Source organism: Cokeromyces recurvatus, assembly GCF_025118155.1.
Source record: "Cokeromyces recurvatus strain NRRL 2243 chromosome Unknown BX663scaffold_2, whole genome shotgun sequence".
In the NCBI taxonomy this organism is placed as follows: domain Eukaryota; kingdom Fungi; phylum Mucoromycota; class Mucoromycetes; order Mucorales; family Mucoraceae; genus Cokeromyces; species Cokeromyces recurvatus.
The window spans coordinates 202,358-217,890 of NW_026251388.1; the positions used below are offsets into that span (position 1 = coordinate 202,358).

Consider the following 15,533-nt stretch of genomic DNA (forward strand, 5'->3'; position numbering starts at 1 on the left):
CCAAATTAAAAATGCTTGTCATATATATTATGCTTATACTCAAACATCGAAACACACATTTTTTTTAAAAAAAAAAGAAAAAAAAAAAAAAAAACTTTGTTTTGCCCGAATTTTGGGGAGTCGCTTTTTCAAATAACAATGATTTTATTTATTAATTGAACCCTTTTTTTTTTTACCAAAATTATTCTTTTTTTTTTTTTTTTTTTCCTTAAAGTAAAATGAATCTGGCACAACTTCTAGAAAGTGGCCTATCAAGAACACCACTTAATACTTCATACTACCTTGGATGTGTTTTTGGTTTAGTTCTTGCACAAAATGTTTTGGCAGAAATTAAACCATCCACAATATCAACACCTGTCAAACAAATAATGGCTACTCCTATGGTGATTGCTGATTTAATGTTTCCAGTATTTTTTAGAAATGATGGTTGTAAGTAGTCCCACCCCCTTTTCTCTCTCTCTCTCTCTCTCTCTTTAAGCTTTTACTATATGAATTATAACTAAACAATGCTGAATATAGCATGGAACTTACTTGGTGCTACCATCTTATTTATGGCATTTCTTCGATTTTGTGATCTCTTTTTGCTTGCTCCTGCTATTCAAGGTGTAGAAGCATACGCTTCTATGAAATTCTTACGTGATGAGTTTTGGAGTTGTTTACGTACCTTCCCTAAAAACAAAGAAGAAGAAAAAAAATTTGTAAAAGACAAAGTAAGGAGATCAACAAATAGTTTCTTACAAAAAAAAAAAAAAAAATAACTTTTTTATTTTATTTTCTTCAGAAATTTTATCATCTTATACCTTATTTCATTTTTCATGCTCTTGTTTCTGATATTATTGTTGCTTGGTTTTCAACTTTTACAAATGAAGAGCTTATGAATACATATCATCAGAGACCTGTTTTCTTTTTCTTCTTCTTTTGCATGGTTTTGATCGCTATGCCTGCCGGATTTACAGCTAATGGTTATTTATTACAGATTTTATATGTTCTTATTTTTGAGAAAGGTTCATACTGTGAAGGTATGTATGTAGATATCAAGGACAGAGTTGCATTTATAAAGTACTTTTTTTTTAAAAAAAATAATTTCTATATACAGCTCAATGGCGTACTTTGATGAAGCACCCAATTTGCGCAACATCACTTGGACAAATTTGGTCTGATCGTTGGCATCAGGCACTTAAATCAACTTGGCTTCAATTGCCTTTCAATGAAACACGTATTTTAACAGAACGTCTATTGACTAAACGTCGTGTAAAGAGTGCTAAAAGATTAGCTATTATGGCTGGGGCACTTTCTGTGTTTATGATGTCAGGATTATTACATGAATACTTGGCTTACGTGAATATAGGCTATCATCAATATAAGCAATATATGGGAGAGGAGATGTGTTTCTTTACTATTCATGGTGTCGCTGTGATGATCGAGAAATTTGTTGCTAAAGCATGTAAAGGACAAAAATGGGCAACTAGCAGCCCCGTTATTCTCATTCTTAGACGTGTCTGGACCTTGGGTTTTGCTTGTTATACCATTCCTCTTTTCTTAAGGGCTTTCATGTACTGGGATTCATGGCATTCTGCCCCTTTCTTCCCTTTACAACCCTACATTCTAAACATAATGCGACAAATTCCTGGAATGCATCACATCTGTGGCAGCTTATTTTAATTTTATAGATATAGATATATATATACATGTATATATTAAGCTCGACTTTTTTTTTTCTTTATTGAACATATATAATGTATTACTATTTTAGAATAGATTCTCAACAATTGTAATTATTACTACTACCCTCTTTTTTTTTCTTCTTCTTTTCTTCGGTAAAATTATGTTTTATAGTTTGGCTTCCTCCATATACATGTATATAAATAAGCTTTTTTAGTTCTATTTTGTCTTGATTTTGCTATTCACTTTATTTTGTGTTTCCTAAAACTTCTTCTCCACCTTTATAAATATGCTGCTGATAGCAAAGCAGGACAAGCCATTAGATCAGCGTTCTTCCTATATTGAAAAGCTCTATACATACATGTTTATCATTTTTATTCTAGAATCATGCCGTTCCAACCAGTATTAAACTTGCATAAAGTGAAATTATATATGAGAGAATAACAGGGCAGAAAAATAAGAAATGATTTATCTCAAGAATCCTTTACTAATATCGAAAAAAAAAATAACCATCGAGACAGAACTGGGATAATTGCACAAAGTCTTCTTTTCATTGCTATATATTAGCCTCTTGCAATGTGCAAACTTTTTCTACATGCAGAATGCGTAAAAGATAAATTAGCAGCTTTCAAATGTGTCAATGCATTCCCTGTACACTACACCATTTCGAGGATCAACGTTCTAAAGTAGTCATTTTAGTTAGCTATTTTGATGATCCTTATTATTTGCTAGTATATTATGCATTTGCTATAGAAAAAAAAAAGGGGGGAGAGGGGGAAGAGTGGGATTCATTTTTACTAACTTGTTTCAGCATTACATTTCTTTTTTTAAAAAAAAAAAGTTAGAAAAACGATTTCGTTCTCATTTGCTAGAATTTCACATTACTCGCATTGTTTTGTTTAAGCATTGTAAAGCTTTTGATAACCTAATGTACATGGCTGTTTGGTTTATAACATGTGGTCCATAAAAATGAAAGAAAAAAAATTTTTTTTATAAGATTAGATGTACTTTTAACTTCTCATGGTTAATAATCCCATTACTATTAAAGCTTCATTATTCAATGAGAAAAAAAAAGATATTATTAACAATAAGAATGCAAACAATAATACAAAATAACTAAAGTGCTTATTATAATTTACTGTAAAAAAAAAAAAAATAATAATACATGTACATTTACATTTTAATGTAGATGTTTTACATTGATCATCAATTTTTAAGATGTCTATAAATGGATTATCACGTAAGAAAAAGTATAAATTTAAATAAAGCTCTTTCTTAGATGAAACATTGTTAAACAAATGAGCATATATAAAACAATATGTAATAATAATAATCGAAAACAAAACAAGATGCAAATGGGATGGGGTTATTGTGACTTATTAGACTTTAGAGCAATAAGAAGATCATTTTTGTTATATTATTATATTTACACATCATGATTTTTAAACCAAAGCTAAAAAATAAAATAAAAGTTACATGTAAAGATTACAGACAAATGAAGAGAAATGAGTTTTAAGAAAGGCTTTATTATCAAGATAATACGCAGTATAAATATAGAGAAAAAGAAAAGTAGATTAAACAGAATGATCTCAGAATAAATATACTTTATTATATTATACAAAATTACATGTTTTTCGAAAAATTAGGTTTATAATAATAATATATTTCCATAGCACAAACAATTTTTTATTCTAATTATGCAACTTTAAAATACAGGTATTCTCATAGGCTCTGAAATTTAGGAAAAAAATAAATAAAAAAAAACAAAAAAAAAAAAATATTATAGAGGACTGTATCCATCACAAATATTTCGTCATCATCCTATTCATAGTACAATATTGCTTTAGTAATAGTCGTTCAAAGCACTCTCTCTTTCCTTTTCTTTTTTGAAGCTTTACTGCAGTATTTTGTACAAATTGATTATAGCTATAAATAAATGAATACTTTGATCGACATGAAGGTTTAATAAGTCATGCTTAAAACGCTTGTTGATGAACTTTCATTATGTTGTATACAGATGCTAATAGCTAAAACAGAAGTTTATTTTTTTTTGTTTCCTCCCCGTTAATAGCAAACATTTAATTCAATTTGAAGGCACAGTTCATGAATCAATAGTTGGAGAATACAAGTGCTCTGTTGTATAATTACTTCATTGATACAAACTTATTGATAATATTAACAAAACTGCTTTTATAAAAGAGTTTTACTTAAAATAAGTCTTTATTTTATCTCATCTCATTCTCTGTTGTGAAATATCCATTTTTAATAAAAGTTAAAGTAAACATTAGTCTTGATATTGTTAAATAATAAAAAATATCTTTGGCGGGTGAGTCAATAGAAAAAGAAAAAAAAAAGAAGTGAAGAATAAACAGCAAGTGAATAAACAAATGCTTTTTGAAATCATTTAGTGATAGTTAAACAGGATAGAATAATAGAAAACACACACACACACACACAAATAATAGATTTCATAGTTACATGTATAATAAAGGTACTACGTGGTAGTAAATAGTTTACAGATATAAGCATATAATAATAATAATGTTGACATTACTGAACAGCAATTTGTTAAAGATGTGCTATATTATACTTGATGTCTTTAAATTGCATTCTATTTTGTTACCACTAGAGAATAGTCTTGCAGTTTAGATTCTTTCTACAATATATTTATATCTCTACTAAAGTTGTTCCTAATTATGATATTATATACGTACTTTGCATAAAAAAAAAGAATTTTTTTATTTCTTGATAGAACAGTTCTAAAAGTATATAATGACATATTAATTACCGTCATTATATAGAGGATTTGAAGTACATGCAATAATAAGGTTTATATGTACATATATGTATATATTTAGGGGCGATTTTAGTATAGGTTTAAATCTCATATATAGACTATAACACTCTCTGTATCAAGAACTTGAAAGATCAGGTTAGTCGATAATAATAATTTAAAAGCTTAATGATAGTTAATAAAGATGTTCACAAACATAAATCTGACTTTCTTAATCTAAATTGTAATAAGCGCTTCTTTGGCTTCGGTAGAATAAATTCCTTTTTTTTTTTTTTTTTTTTTTTTTTTTTACATGTGCATGCTCACAAGCTGATTAAATAATCTTGTACTATTCATTGCAATAATTATATATGATACAACATGCTACAAATCACGAGTTTTATTCTAGGTCAGCATAATTTGTGAATTCTCTTATCTTTTTCTCTACTGCTGCTGCTGCTGCTTCAGGATAATATAAAAATAAGAAAAAGTACCTTTCTTATCTATTTTAATATATTGTTTAGTGTTCCAAATTGTTCTTGGCAAATTAAGTGAATAAAATATCCGGGATCAATTATCTACCAGTAAATACAAACAACCGGGGCGTCGTAGTAGGAAAAAAAAAAGGGTTAGTAAGTAGATTCATTATCATAAGAAAAAAAAAAAAGAAGACCAATACAATCAATCGAAATAGAATAATAGGGAACTAAAGACATGAAACAAGGCCAATTATAATGGATAAATTGAAATATTTATATACTTTACAGTTTAGTGTTACATTTAAGCTTCTAACCTGTCCCCCTTAAAATATATAACAATCAATTGGGATCAAAAAAAAACACCCCCTTCAATGTAACATTTTAAAGAGGATTTATAAAAATAAAAATAATGATATTACAGAGCTAAACACTATTATTATTATTATTATTTTGCCGATGAGTTTTTCTTCGTTTTTGATGACAAGAAAGAAATATATCTTATAGCAACAAAGTCGGGAATTTTTTCTGAGTGCAAGTTAATTAAGCATCAGACAAGTTTAACTTCAATTTTTCAGTGATAACTGATGAGTTGATGATATGTTTGCGTAGCCTAGAGGATAGAATACATTTATAATTAAATCCTTATGTGAATAATCCTAAGAAAGTAGTTTAATATTATATTCTCGGTCATTGTTACTTCTTGTTTAAAATGGATGCATATTATACTTTGATTTTGATTTTTTTTTAAAAAAAAAAGAAATTGCTGTAGCATATTTCAGAATAAAACACATCTACATGAGAGTATACGTAAGAGAAAGCTCGAGAAATTAATAGTATAACTTATTCCAGTTTTGTATTTTTTTGTATACTGTATTGGTAAATTCTTTATTTTAATAGTCGAAAGATTCTATAATCTCGCTAACAAACTAGACTAGGTAAGTAATAGTTGAGAGCCAATAATGCTAGATCAAGTATTCTATTTCTTCTATATATATTACAAAAGGCGCTTAATGCTTATGGCAATACTTTAAATCAAAATCAGGAGAAAATTCAAATTGTAAAAAAAAAAAAAAAGCAAAAAAAAAAAAAAAAAAACAAAAGACTTCTACCAAAATTATTTACTCCATGCTATCAAGATATTATGTAGTTATTCATTGTCATAAATCAATTCAGGTACATAGCTTTTTTCGAAAGAAAAATAAAATAAAATAAAAAGGGATAACAATTGTTTATTTAAAATCGGGGCATAGAAAAAATAAGAAAAAAAAAAAAAGCTTTAAGGTAAGGTGGGATTAATGATTAATGAAAAAAAAAAAAAGATATTTTTTTTATACCTCCTTCTTTTTTGTGCTTTGTTTCTTTTTCTTCTTCCTTTTTTTTTTTTTTTTTTTTTTTTTTTTTAACAGAGGGATAGTTGGCCCTTGCGTACTATATTAAATATAGCAAAAAACTTTTTTTTTTCGTACCTGAATTAGTTAGATAAATAAAAAATAAAGAGAGAGAGAAAGAGAGAAAGAAAGAGAGGTTGATTGATAGAATATACGGCGAAGGAAGTGCAAATAAAACTTAAAGTTAAATTAGCCTTCTTTATTTTATTTTATTTTTTTGCCAATAAACTTGAATAATATATATGTGCATGCATGCATACATATATTAAATATTATACGCACATACACACACGCACACAGCTTATTTGTAGCCTTCAAAAATGTCAAAGAGTATTAGAAATTTTTCTGAACCAAACAACCCAGTCATAACTCAAGATCATAGTCCAAATAAACCCTTTTATTCTGTATGGCATATCTATTTTTTTTTCTTTTTTTTTTTAGGCTACTTATTAACTTTAATATTATGTATGTAGCTAATTGCATTCTATGATATATTATTATCAAAAACTTTTCAATCACATCAAGAAGCTATAGCATTTTGTAGAGAATTATGCTCGAATTATGGATTCACCGTCAAACAGGAACAAAGTACACATAAGGTAATTAAAATTTTATTTTATTTTATTTTTTTTTAAAAATAAAAAAATTAAGCTCAACTTATACATGTATATACATATACAAGAGTATTTATATTTATTGCTCTAGAGAAGGTTTACCAGATTCTCATAGAAATCCAAAAGTTAATCCACAAAGGAATCGACAATCACAACGTTGTGAATGTCGATGGCGCATTGTGTTATTTGAAAATAGTCAAGGAGTTTGGGAATTTCGAAAATCTCAGAATGTCGATGCTTTCATTCATAATCATTCATTATTAAAGCCAGACGAAATAAAAAAGGAATGGCCACGCGAAGTTTCTGAAAAAATATTTGAATTAGCAAGACAAAGATTGCCAACGAATGAGATTAGACAGCAAGTACGTGAATTATATCCTGACATTTATTGGGACGATAGACGCTTTTATAATCGCCTATCAGAGGAACGTCAAAAGATGAAGCAACGTGATACTATCGAAAGAGCCTTACGACTTGTTAACCTGAGCGCACGAATCTGTATGGTGAATGCTGGTAGTGAAGATTTATCTCATTATGTTGAAAGAAAATTAAACTACTTGCTAGAGACTACGTGTAAATTTGCTAATATGGATTGTAATTCAATTACTGATACACCTGTTTTTAATACAATAACAGCAGAATCGGGTATTTTTGAATCTTCTCAATTGCCTTTTTCTGTATCAAATGATATTGATACTTTAAAGAAAACTTCTATAATGAAATCCGAAAATTCGAAGAATAATAATAACAGCAATATAAATAAGCTAGCAGCAAAACAAGTTGATGATAATAATGTAACTATACATAATAATGCATATAACCTGTACATACATATATAATTATCTGTATCTTACAAACTTTAATTATTTATATGTGTTTTTTCTTTTTTATAATAATAGATAAAAGAAATCAAACGCCCATCTTCAGACAATCAAAATAAATCCTTGGAAACATTACCAAAGGGATATATAGCCATTCCAGTTTCGGACTATACATTATACGTAAAGATGTATAGTCAAGGCTCAGTAGGAGATATCAGACGCGCTATTTTTGAAGGGCAAAAATCAAATTCGAATATCATCCATACTAGCTCTGCTCATTCTCAGTATAGTGACTTACCCAGAAGACGATCACGAGCATTATTTGTTTCTGAAGAACACAATGATTTAATGGAGTTAGATACTCCTGCGAAAAAGGTATCAAAACAATTTAGTTCTATTCTTTTGGATGATGAATTAGATGGCATGTCTGCTCATTCTTCTCCTTCAACTTCTCAAACGACCCTGTTTACACCTACTCCAATACCAAGCACAGCTCATGCACAAAGTAGTCATCCTAGACAGCAATCAGATTTACTACTAAATACTCAATTTAATACACGTGTTTCATCTGTTCCTGTTCCATTAGTTGCAGAATCTGCGAATCATTTGTTATACGAAAGTAACGATGGAATTTTACCAACTAATAACAGAGCAAGTAGTTATTTACGACAAACTCAGTCCCATATTCCTTCTGCTACAGATAATGTATACCCTATAATTAATCTAAATGCCTCTATAAATACTCTAAGGAGAGAACAGCCTCAGCGACTACAGCAACAGCAACAGCAACAACAACAACAACAACAACAACAACAGCATAATCTTACCTTTAACCCTATCTCTTTTATACCTGCTGCTGCTGCTGCTGAACAACAGAGTTCAAATACCGAAACAGGGATTCCTACTTTGCCTCATCATGTTCAACATGAAAGAGCCTATCCTTTGTCTTTTGGACCTACATCACCTCCAACCCTGCTGTTAAGACCTCAATCTAACACTTTTCCTCAAAAAGCGTCTACCATTGAGCCACCTGCTACACGAGCTACTACTTCATATCCTTTGGAGTTCCCTTCTCAAATACAAAATATGTTTGATGAATCAAGTAGAAGATATTATAGTTACCAGGGACAATCTTCTACAATTCCTCCTCGACCAGTCCTAGACACTGCTATGCCAACCATCACTTTATCCTCCCAAAAACAAGTTGAACATCGCCATTATCTATCTCAGCAACAGCAACATGGAGATACTCTATTTTCTTATAATTTAAATCCTTCGCAGCAGCAGCAGCAACAGCAACAGCAACAGCAACAGCATCATATAACCCCACAAGATGTATATTCAATGCCGTATATGATAAATGAACAACAAGCTGTTAGTTCAACAGACGAAAGAAACATAAATCATCCTCAATACTAACAACCTTTGCAATGAAGAGTTCGTGGTCCAAACTAAACCAGGTTTTTCCTTTTTTCTTTTTATACTTTTTTTTCTTCTTATTATAATTTTAGAAGAGCTGAAGCTTTAATTCTAGTAGTTTTATTACGTAATGTTTTTTTTTCCTTATTTTTATTTTAGTTTTTTAATCAAAATATATAGTACGATTTTTCTTTGTTTTTAACCCTTATATAAAATAAACTGTTTACTCTGTTTTATCTACCTTTTTCTTTTTGTAGATGATTTATGTACCACTGTATCTTCTACATGTAGCAAATCATTATCTATGAACCACCTATCACGCTTGTTCTCGACAAAAAAAAAAAAAAAAAAAAAAAAAAAAAAAAAAAAAAAAGAGGGGAGGAGAGAGAGAGGGATAACTTTATAATATATTTTTTTTTTCTTGATATGTTCACTACTGTATCTTTAACTAAACATCATATAATATGATAGGTAGATTTTATAAGTATGATAATGTTCGTTAAGGATAAAATATATATATGCACATTGAATATACACACGAATTAATACTTGGAATTTTGGATTTAGTTATATTTTATTTATTTCTAGTTGCCTACTTGCAAGTTATTAAAAAGTACCATGTAGACTTTAGTAGCAAGTATATTTTTTTCTTCTTTTAATCTCTATCTAAATGTGATACATAAAAAGTATCAATGGCTATTCTATAACATACTGCATTATATGCAAGCTTTTTATTGCTACATCCTTTTCTTTTCTTTTTTTTTTTTTTTTTTTTTTTTTTTTTTTTTTTTGCATACATATCTATTCAATAATATCTTTCTAATATTTTAGTGTACGTAAAAAAAAAGAGAACTTGATATGTTTTAGAATGAATAAATATATATGCTTGAGTTATGTAAATCTATTAACAATATTAAAAATATCCCTTATATTTAGTGTTTGTTGATTAGGATAGATTGTCGACTATAACGCTGTCTCTCTTTCTTTTCTTTTTTTTATTTTTATTTTTCTTGATATAAGCTTATTCCTTATTCTTAGGGTTATGTACAAGATAATTACATTCGTAAGGTATTCATCTCTGTTATCTTCTTTACAATTTTGTGATAATACGAATAGTTACGTAGACTCCTTTTATAAATATCTAAAAGAATAAGAATATAAGTGTGTAGATATTATATAATTTCGGGTGTGTGTGTGTGTGTGGTGGTGGTGGTTCTGTTTAGATCTACCATGAGTATCATACATATTGAATTATATGCTGGGTTAGTCAGTCAGCCAGTCTACTTTTTTTTTAAGAAAAAAAAAATAGTGTAGAATGATGAAGAATGATATTTTATAAATCTACATATTCAGAAGCTTAATCAGCCATTTAAAATCTGGATTTGATGTTTCTACTTTCCCCCTCCCCTCTTTCTTCCCCTTCCCCTTAGAACTAGGAGTTCATACCACTTGTAATTCAGTAGAAATAAAATAAAAAAAAAAACGTGTTCAATTATCTTTAAGCTTTTTTCTTTTCTTTTCCTTTTTTTTTTAAAAAAAAAAACTAAAGTATATTTATTATATATATAAATAAATAAATGACTTTTGATTTTGAAGAAATACCAAGGGATTTACTTAGTTCTATTGCACCAACAGATAGTATTGTTATAGGCATAAGTGAAGACGTTAAGCTACCATGTAAAGGTATATACACACATATATATAAGTCTTCTATACCTTTGTACATCAACTTTTGCTTATATATATTTATAAAGGAGTATCTGCTATATTTCGCCAAAGATATGCAAACCATCTACTTCAAGTTCAAGCTCAAAGAAAGACACTTGGACAAATTGCCATGACTATACACGAACAACGTCATATATTTTATTTAATTATGCGACACAAGCTTTATAATAAGCCTAGATTTATAGATCTTGAAACTTGTCTGATCGAATTACGTAAAAGTTGTGAAAGAAACGGTATCAAAACCTTAGCTCTTTCTCGTGAACAGGGTACAGGATTTGAAGGGTTTCCAGAGAAACACATGAAGGAATTACTCTTTACTGTATTTGATGGTAAATAAGTGTTATTCTATTGAAGATGAAGAAGAAGAAAAAAAAAAAAGGGGGAAGGTGTATTCTCATAGATATTTATTATAGGTTGGCATGGTAAACTAATGATGTATACAGGTTCATAAATATAAACTATTATCCGATTAGTGTGGAAAAAAAAAAAAAAAAAAAAAAAAAAAACGATAAAATATCCTATCATTCATATTATGCATGACTCTATTTTTTATTATTATCGTAACCCCATCCCCCCTTTTTTCTTATTTTTTTTTATATTATAAACAATAATAATAAAAAAATGGTTACAGAAGAGGAGCATGCACCTCTGTTGAAAAGATCTAACCACAATGTCAGTCATTGGAATCGACTGAAAAAGAGCACCATGGTAAAAAAATAAATAATAAAAAATAAAAAAATAAAAATAAAACAAATGCAGAGATTTTGACGCATAATTCTATTCATTTCAAACAACTACATTATGTTCAGCTTATTCGCGCATTTATTGCATTCTCTATATTATTACTCTTTACTGGAGGGATTTCGATGCTCCAGCGCTATTGGAAAAAAAACAATACGTTTGATTTTGGTGATTTAAAAGGATATTGTTCACATGTTCAACCCATTCAACCTCATGAATACATTATTCGATATAAGAAATTAGCCAAGGCATTAAAGGAGGAAGATGCCAGTGCCTTCATTATGGAAGGCGGGGCAACCATGCTTTATTATACAAACATTGACTGGGAATTGACTGAACGTCCTTTTATGGTCGTTCTTCAGTTGAATGAGAGTGAGCCTACTGGTATTCACACGACGATTGTCACACCTGCCTTTGAAGCAACACGTGCAGTTAAGAGTGTAAAGGAAGCAAACTTACCTAACGAAATTCAACCTAAATTTGTAGAATGGCTTGAGGATCGTTCTCCCTTTGATGTTCTCAAGACTATTCTTATTCAACCTACCACCACAATTGACGACGACGACGACAACAACAACAACAACAGAAGAAGAAAAAGACAGCAACCTATTATTTTCGTTGAACAAAATGTCCGTTTATTCGTTTTCCAAGGCATCTCAGACGCTTTGTTGACGGGAAAAGTCATGATGGCGCCTCGATTCATCCGTATGTTGCGCATGGTGAAATCAAATTCTGAGCTTGAAATAATGCGATGTGCTAACAAGGTGACTGAATTAGCCATTCGTACCGTTCGTCCACATGTCAAGATAGGCATGACAGAATTGGATATCCAACGTTTAATGGAAAACGCGCTTCATACTGCTGGATTGACAAAGACTTGGGTTTTAGCTCTTATTGATGAAAATGCAGCGCTTCCGCATGGATCTTCTAGTATGAAAAAGGTGACTGGACATAGTAGTGTTTTAATTGATACAGGAGGAGAATTATTAGGTATGTTCCAAAGCCCCCATTTAGTATTATTATGAGTAATGAATGCTATTATCTCTTCTAGGATATCAATCTGATTGTACAAGGACTTTCTTTATGGGGGCAAGAGGATATAATCAGACAATTGAAGATGCTTGGTATCTCGTTCGTCGTGCTCAGGAAAATGTATTGAATCATACAGAGGCCAACATGACCTGTGCCCAAGTTGATTTAACTGCACGTCATATTATTGATAAAGCTGGATATGGACTTTATTTTACACATCGTCTTGGTCATGGTATTGGTAGAGAAATGCATGAAGAACCTTATATGAATCAAGGCAATAAAGCACAACATTTAGTGCCGGGAATTACCTTCAGTGTCGAGTAAGTTTTTTATAGAAACGTTTACTGTTGTTACAAAAAAAAAAAAAAAAAAAAAAAAAAAAAAAAAAAAAAAAAAAACTAATAATTCTTATTTTTACATAGACCTGGAATATATGTGCCACAAGAGTTTGGTATTCGTCTTGAGGATATTGTTTTCGTAAGAGAAGATGGTAAACTGGAACTACTAACAAGCGGCTTGGCTCAAAATCCTTGGACACTTTAAAATGAAAAAACTAATATTTATAAAATTTTATACATATTACTTGTCATATCTTGCATCTTCAAACCTTATTTCTAATTGCTAAAAAAAAAAAAAAAAAAAAAAAAATGCACCTTAAGCTTTTTACTTTTTTTTTTTTTCAGTGGCTTATCCATTTTAATTTTTATATATTTATGTGTGTGTGTGTGTGTGTGTATTAAAAAATAGACTTTACAATATCTTTGTGTGATTATAATGTCTGATTTGGAAGATCAAAAAGTTTTGTTGAAAAAGAAACAATGAATAAAGAAGAAGAGGAAGATTATACAGAGGACTATGATGATTATGATGATTACGATGATTATCTCGATGATGAGCTTAATGATGCTGATATGTGGGATACTGCTACTGGAGGTAAAATTAGAAAAAAAAAAAAATAGCTTCAAAGTTTTTTTTTTTTTTTTTTTTGTTTAATTCCATGTTTATATACTACAAAATTGTATACTGACTTGAAGTGTTTTTTTTTTCTTAAAAAAAAAATAGATTTTACTAAACAATACAATAAACTACGACAACAGATTGCGCCTTCTCCCAATACAGATAAGCCTGCACCCGTAGTCAATAGAAAGATAGCTCCTATAGCAGTACGTAGTAAAGCTGGCAATGCTCAAACTAATTCAAGCACAGCTGATAAAAAGCAAATGTTAGAAAGCCAAATTGACAGTTTAGGACATTTTGCTAGTCGTATTCATATTGATGATTATAATCCTAGTAAGATATCCTCCTCTGTTGCAAGTGATATTAAATTAAGTTCTAAAAAAGCCAGTGGAGACAAGTAAGATATGGTTTCGAATAGACAATGAACCCTGCTATTTATGCTTAACATGTCATATTTAGGACAATTCAAAAAGATAAAGCAGATCGTGCTACAGTTGAACAAGTACTTGATCCTCGTACACGTATCATTCTTTTTAAAATGTTAAATAGAGGGATATTTTATGAAATTAATGGATGTATAAGTACTGGCAAAGAAGCGAATGTATACCATGCAATGACAGAGGATGGACAACATAGAGCTATTAAAGTCTACAAGACCTCTATCCTAACTTTCAAGGATCGAGATAGATATGTTACAGGAGAATTTCGTTTTAGACATGGCTATTCTAAATCAAATCCAAGAAAGATGGTTAAAGTATGGGCAGAAAAGGAAATGCGTAATTTAAGACGTCTTCAACAAGCAGGCATTCCTTCACCTAATGCACTTGTGTTAAGAATGCATGTATTAGTGATGGAATTTTTGGGTGATAAAAATGGATGGGCTTATCCTAGATTAAAAGATGCAAATATTGAAGCGTCAAGATATCCAGCACTTTATTATCAACTTGTAAAGAATATTCGTACAATGTATCAAGTTTGTAAATTAGTTCATGCTGATTTAAGTGAATATAACATCTTGTAAGTAAGTTTTAATGTATTTAATTTTTTTTATACAGCTTCTTTTCTCAATTTTTTATTTTTTTTAACAGATATCATTCACGTAAATTATATATTATTGATGTATCGCAGTCTGTTGAACATGATCATCCTCATGCTTCAGAATTCTTGAGAAAAGATCTTTCAAATGTGACAGATTATTTTGCAAAGAAAGATGTTCGAGTGATGAGTGTAGTCGATCTTTTCAAGTTTGTTACTGACATGTCATTTGGTAATGAAGAAGAAGAAGTAGATGCAAGACTAGAAAAGGTAATCGAAAATTTATACATGTATTAATGAGATGATAATAAACTAATATATAAATATATACATATAGATTCAAGAAGAGATGAATAATAATCCAAATAAAGAAATTAACAAAACTGAAGATGAGATTTTTGTAAAATCTTATATACCAACTACATTAGAAGAAGTGATTGATATTGAAAGAGATACTTTAATAGTTGAACAAGGAAAAGCAAAGAATCTAGTCTATGCTGATTTACTCGGTACAGGCGTCACTTCCACCCTAGAAAAGTTAAATATCAGTGATGATGAAGAAAAAGATCAAGATGATCCCATCTCAGAAGAAGAAGAAGGAAATGAAGATGAAAGTGAATCTTCTTCAGAGGAAGATGATGAAGAAGAAGATAAAAAGATGAAAAAGCCAAGAGGGAAAAAGAATGAAGATAAAGATGAGAAAAGAGAAAGAAAACAAAAGGCAAAAGAAGAAGCTAGAGAACGTAGAAAACATAAGATTCCAAAAGCAGAGAAAAAGAGAAAGATCAAAACTAGTAGTAAAAAGAAGAAATAAAGGATTTCCTTTCTATTTGTTATTGTGCCACCAAAGAAATAAAATAGAAATAAAAATGAGAAAAACCAGT

General features: G+C 29.7%; 5 protein-coding genes across 5 annotated transcripts; all 5 read left to right on the forward strand.

Annotated features, from left to right (window-relative positions):
- Positions 1–195: 195 nt before the first annotated feature.
- BX663DRAFT_121494 (uncharacterized protein) lies at positions 196–1,978 on the forward strand. The gene is made up of 3 exons (XM_051521518.1): positions 196–710; positions 782–1,019; positions 1,097–1,978. The coding sequence occupies exons 1-3, from the start codon at positions 507–509 to the stop codon at positions 1,660–1,662; spliced, it is 1,008 nt and encodes a 335-aa protein (XP_051386893.1). The 5' UTR covers positions 196–506; the 3' UTR covers positions 1,663–1,978.
- BX663DRAFT_494170 (uncharacterized protein) lies at positions 1,798–2,763 on the forward strand. The gene is made up of 4 exons (XM_051525459.1): positions 1,798–2,343; positions 2,465–2,483; positions 2,548–2,600; positions 2,703–2,763. The coding sequence occupies exons 1-3, from the start codon at positions 2,239–2,241 to the stop codon at positions 2,589–2,591; spliced, it is 168 nt and encodes a 55-aa protein (XP_051386894.1). The 5' UTR covers positions 1,798–2,238; the 3' UTR covers positions 2,592–2,600; positions 2,703–2,763.
- A 3,559-nt stretch (positions 2,764–6,322) lies between these two features.
- BX663DRAFT_557547 (uncharacterized protein) lies at positions 6,323–9,359 on the forward strand. Its single transcript, XM_051531774.1, has 4 exons — positions 6,323–6,706; positions 6,776–6,901; positions 6,985–7,710; positions 7,816–9,359. Exons 1-4 carry the CDS (start codon positions 6,623–6,625, stop codon positions 9,154–9,156), a joined length of 2,277 nt encoding a protein of 758 aa, XP_051386895.1. The 5' UTR covers positions 6,323–6,622; the 3' UTR covers positions 9,157–9,359.
- Positions 9,360–10,680: 1,321 nt separating this feature from the next.
- On the forward strand, positions 10,681–11,354 carry BX663DRAFT_494176 (uncharacterized protein). Its single transcript, XM_051525460.1, has 3 exons — positions 10,681–10,839; positions 10,911–11,213; positions 11,298–11,354. The coding sequence occupies exons 1-3, from the start codon at positions 10,734–10,736 to the stop codon at positions 11,333–11,335; spliced, it is 447 nt and encodes a 148-aa protein (XP_051386896.1). The 5' UTR covers positions 10,681–10,733; the 3' UTR covers positions 11,336–11,354.
- Positions 11,355–11,906: 552 nt separating this feature from the next.
- On the forward strand, positions 11,907–15,463 carry BX663DRAFT_426388 (RIO1 family-domain-containing protein; the record flags this gene model as incomplete). Its single annotated transcript, XM_051522538.1, has 8 exons — positions 11,907–12,615; positions 12,677–12,977; positions 13,080–13,114; positions 13,498–13,590; positions 13,720–14,011; positions 14,074–14,580; positions 14,670–14,919; positions 14,987–15,463. 8 exons carry the CDS (start codon positions 11,907–11,909, stop codon positions 15,461–15,463), a joined length of 2,664 nt encoding a protein of 887 aa, XP_051386897.1.
- Positions 15,464–15,533: the final 70 nt, after the last annotated feature.

Excerpts from the sequence above, each read along its gene's own strand:
- BX663DRAFT_557547 (XM_051531774.1), top strand. The coding sequence starts at position 6,623 with ATGTCAAAGAGTATTAGAAATTTTTCTGAACCAAACAACCCAGTCATA. Across the intron at positions 6,902-6,984 it reads AGGAACAAAGTACACATAAG|AGTATTTATATTTATTGCTC; the intron begins GTAATTAAAATT and ends TACATATACAAG. Across the intron at positions 7,711-7,815 it reads AACAAGTTGATGATAATAAT|ATAAAAGAAATCAAACGCCC; the intron begins GTAACTATACAT and ends TTATAATAATAG.
- BX663DRAFT_121494 (XM_051521518.1), top strand. The coding sequence starts at position 507 with ATGCTGAATATAGCATGGAACTTACTTGGTGCTACCATCTTATTTATG. Across the intron at positions 711-781 it reads AAAAATTTGTAAAAGACAAA|AAATTTTATCATCTTATACC; the intron begins GTAAGGAGATCA and ends TATTTTCTTCAG. Across the intron at positions 1,020-1,096 it reads GAAAGGTTCATACTGTGAAG|CTCAATGGCGTACTTTGATG; the intron begins GTATGTATGTAG and ends TTCTATATACAG.
- BX663DRAFT_494176 (XM_051525460.1), top strand. The coding sequence starts at position 10,734 with ATGACTTTTGATTTTGAAGAAATACCAAGGGATTTACTTAGTTCTATT. Across the intron at positions 10,840-10,910 it reads CGTTAAGCTACCATGTAAAG|GAGTATCTGCTATATTTCGC; the intron begins GTATATACACAC and ends ATATTTATAAAG. Across the intron at positions 11,214-11,297 it reads ACTCTTTACTGTATTTGATG|GTTGGCATGGTAAACTAATG; the intron begins GTAAATAAGTGT and ends TATTTATTATAG.
- BX663DRAFT_494170 (XM_051525459.1), top strand. The coding sequence starts at position 2,239 with ATGTGCAAACTTTTTCTACATGCAGAATGCGTAAAAGATAAATTAGCA.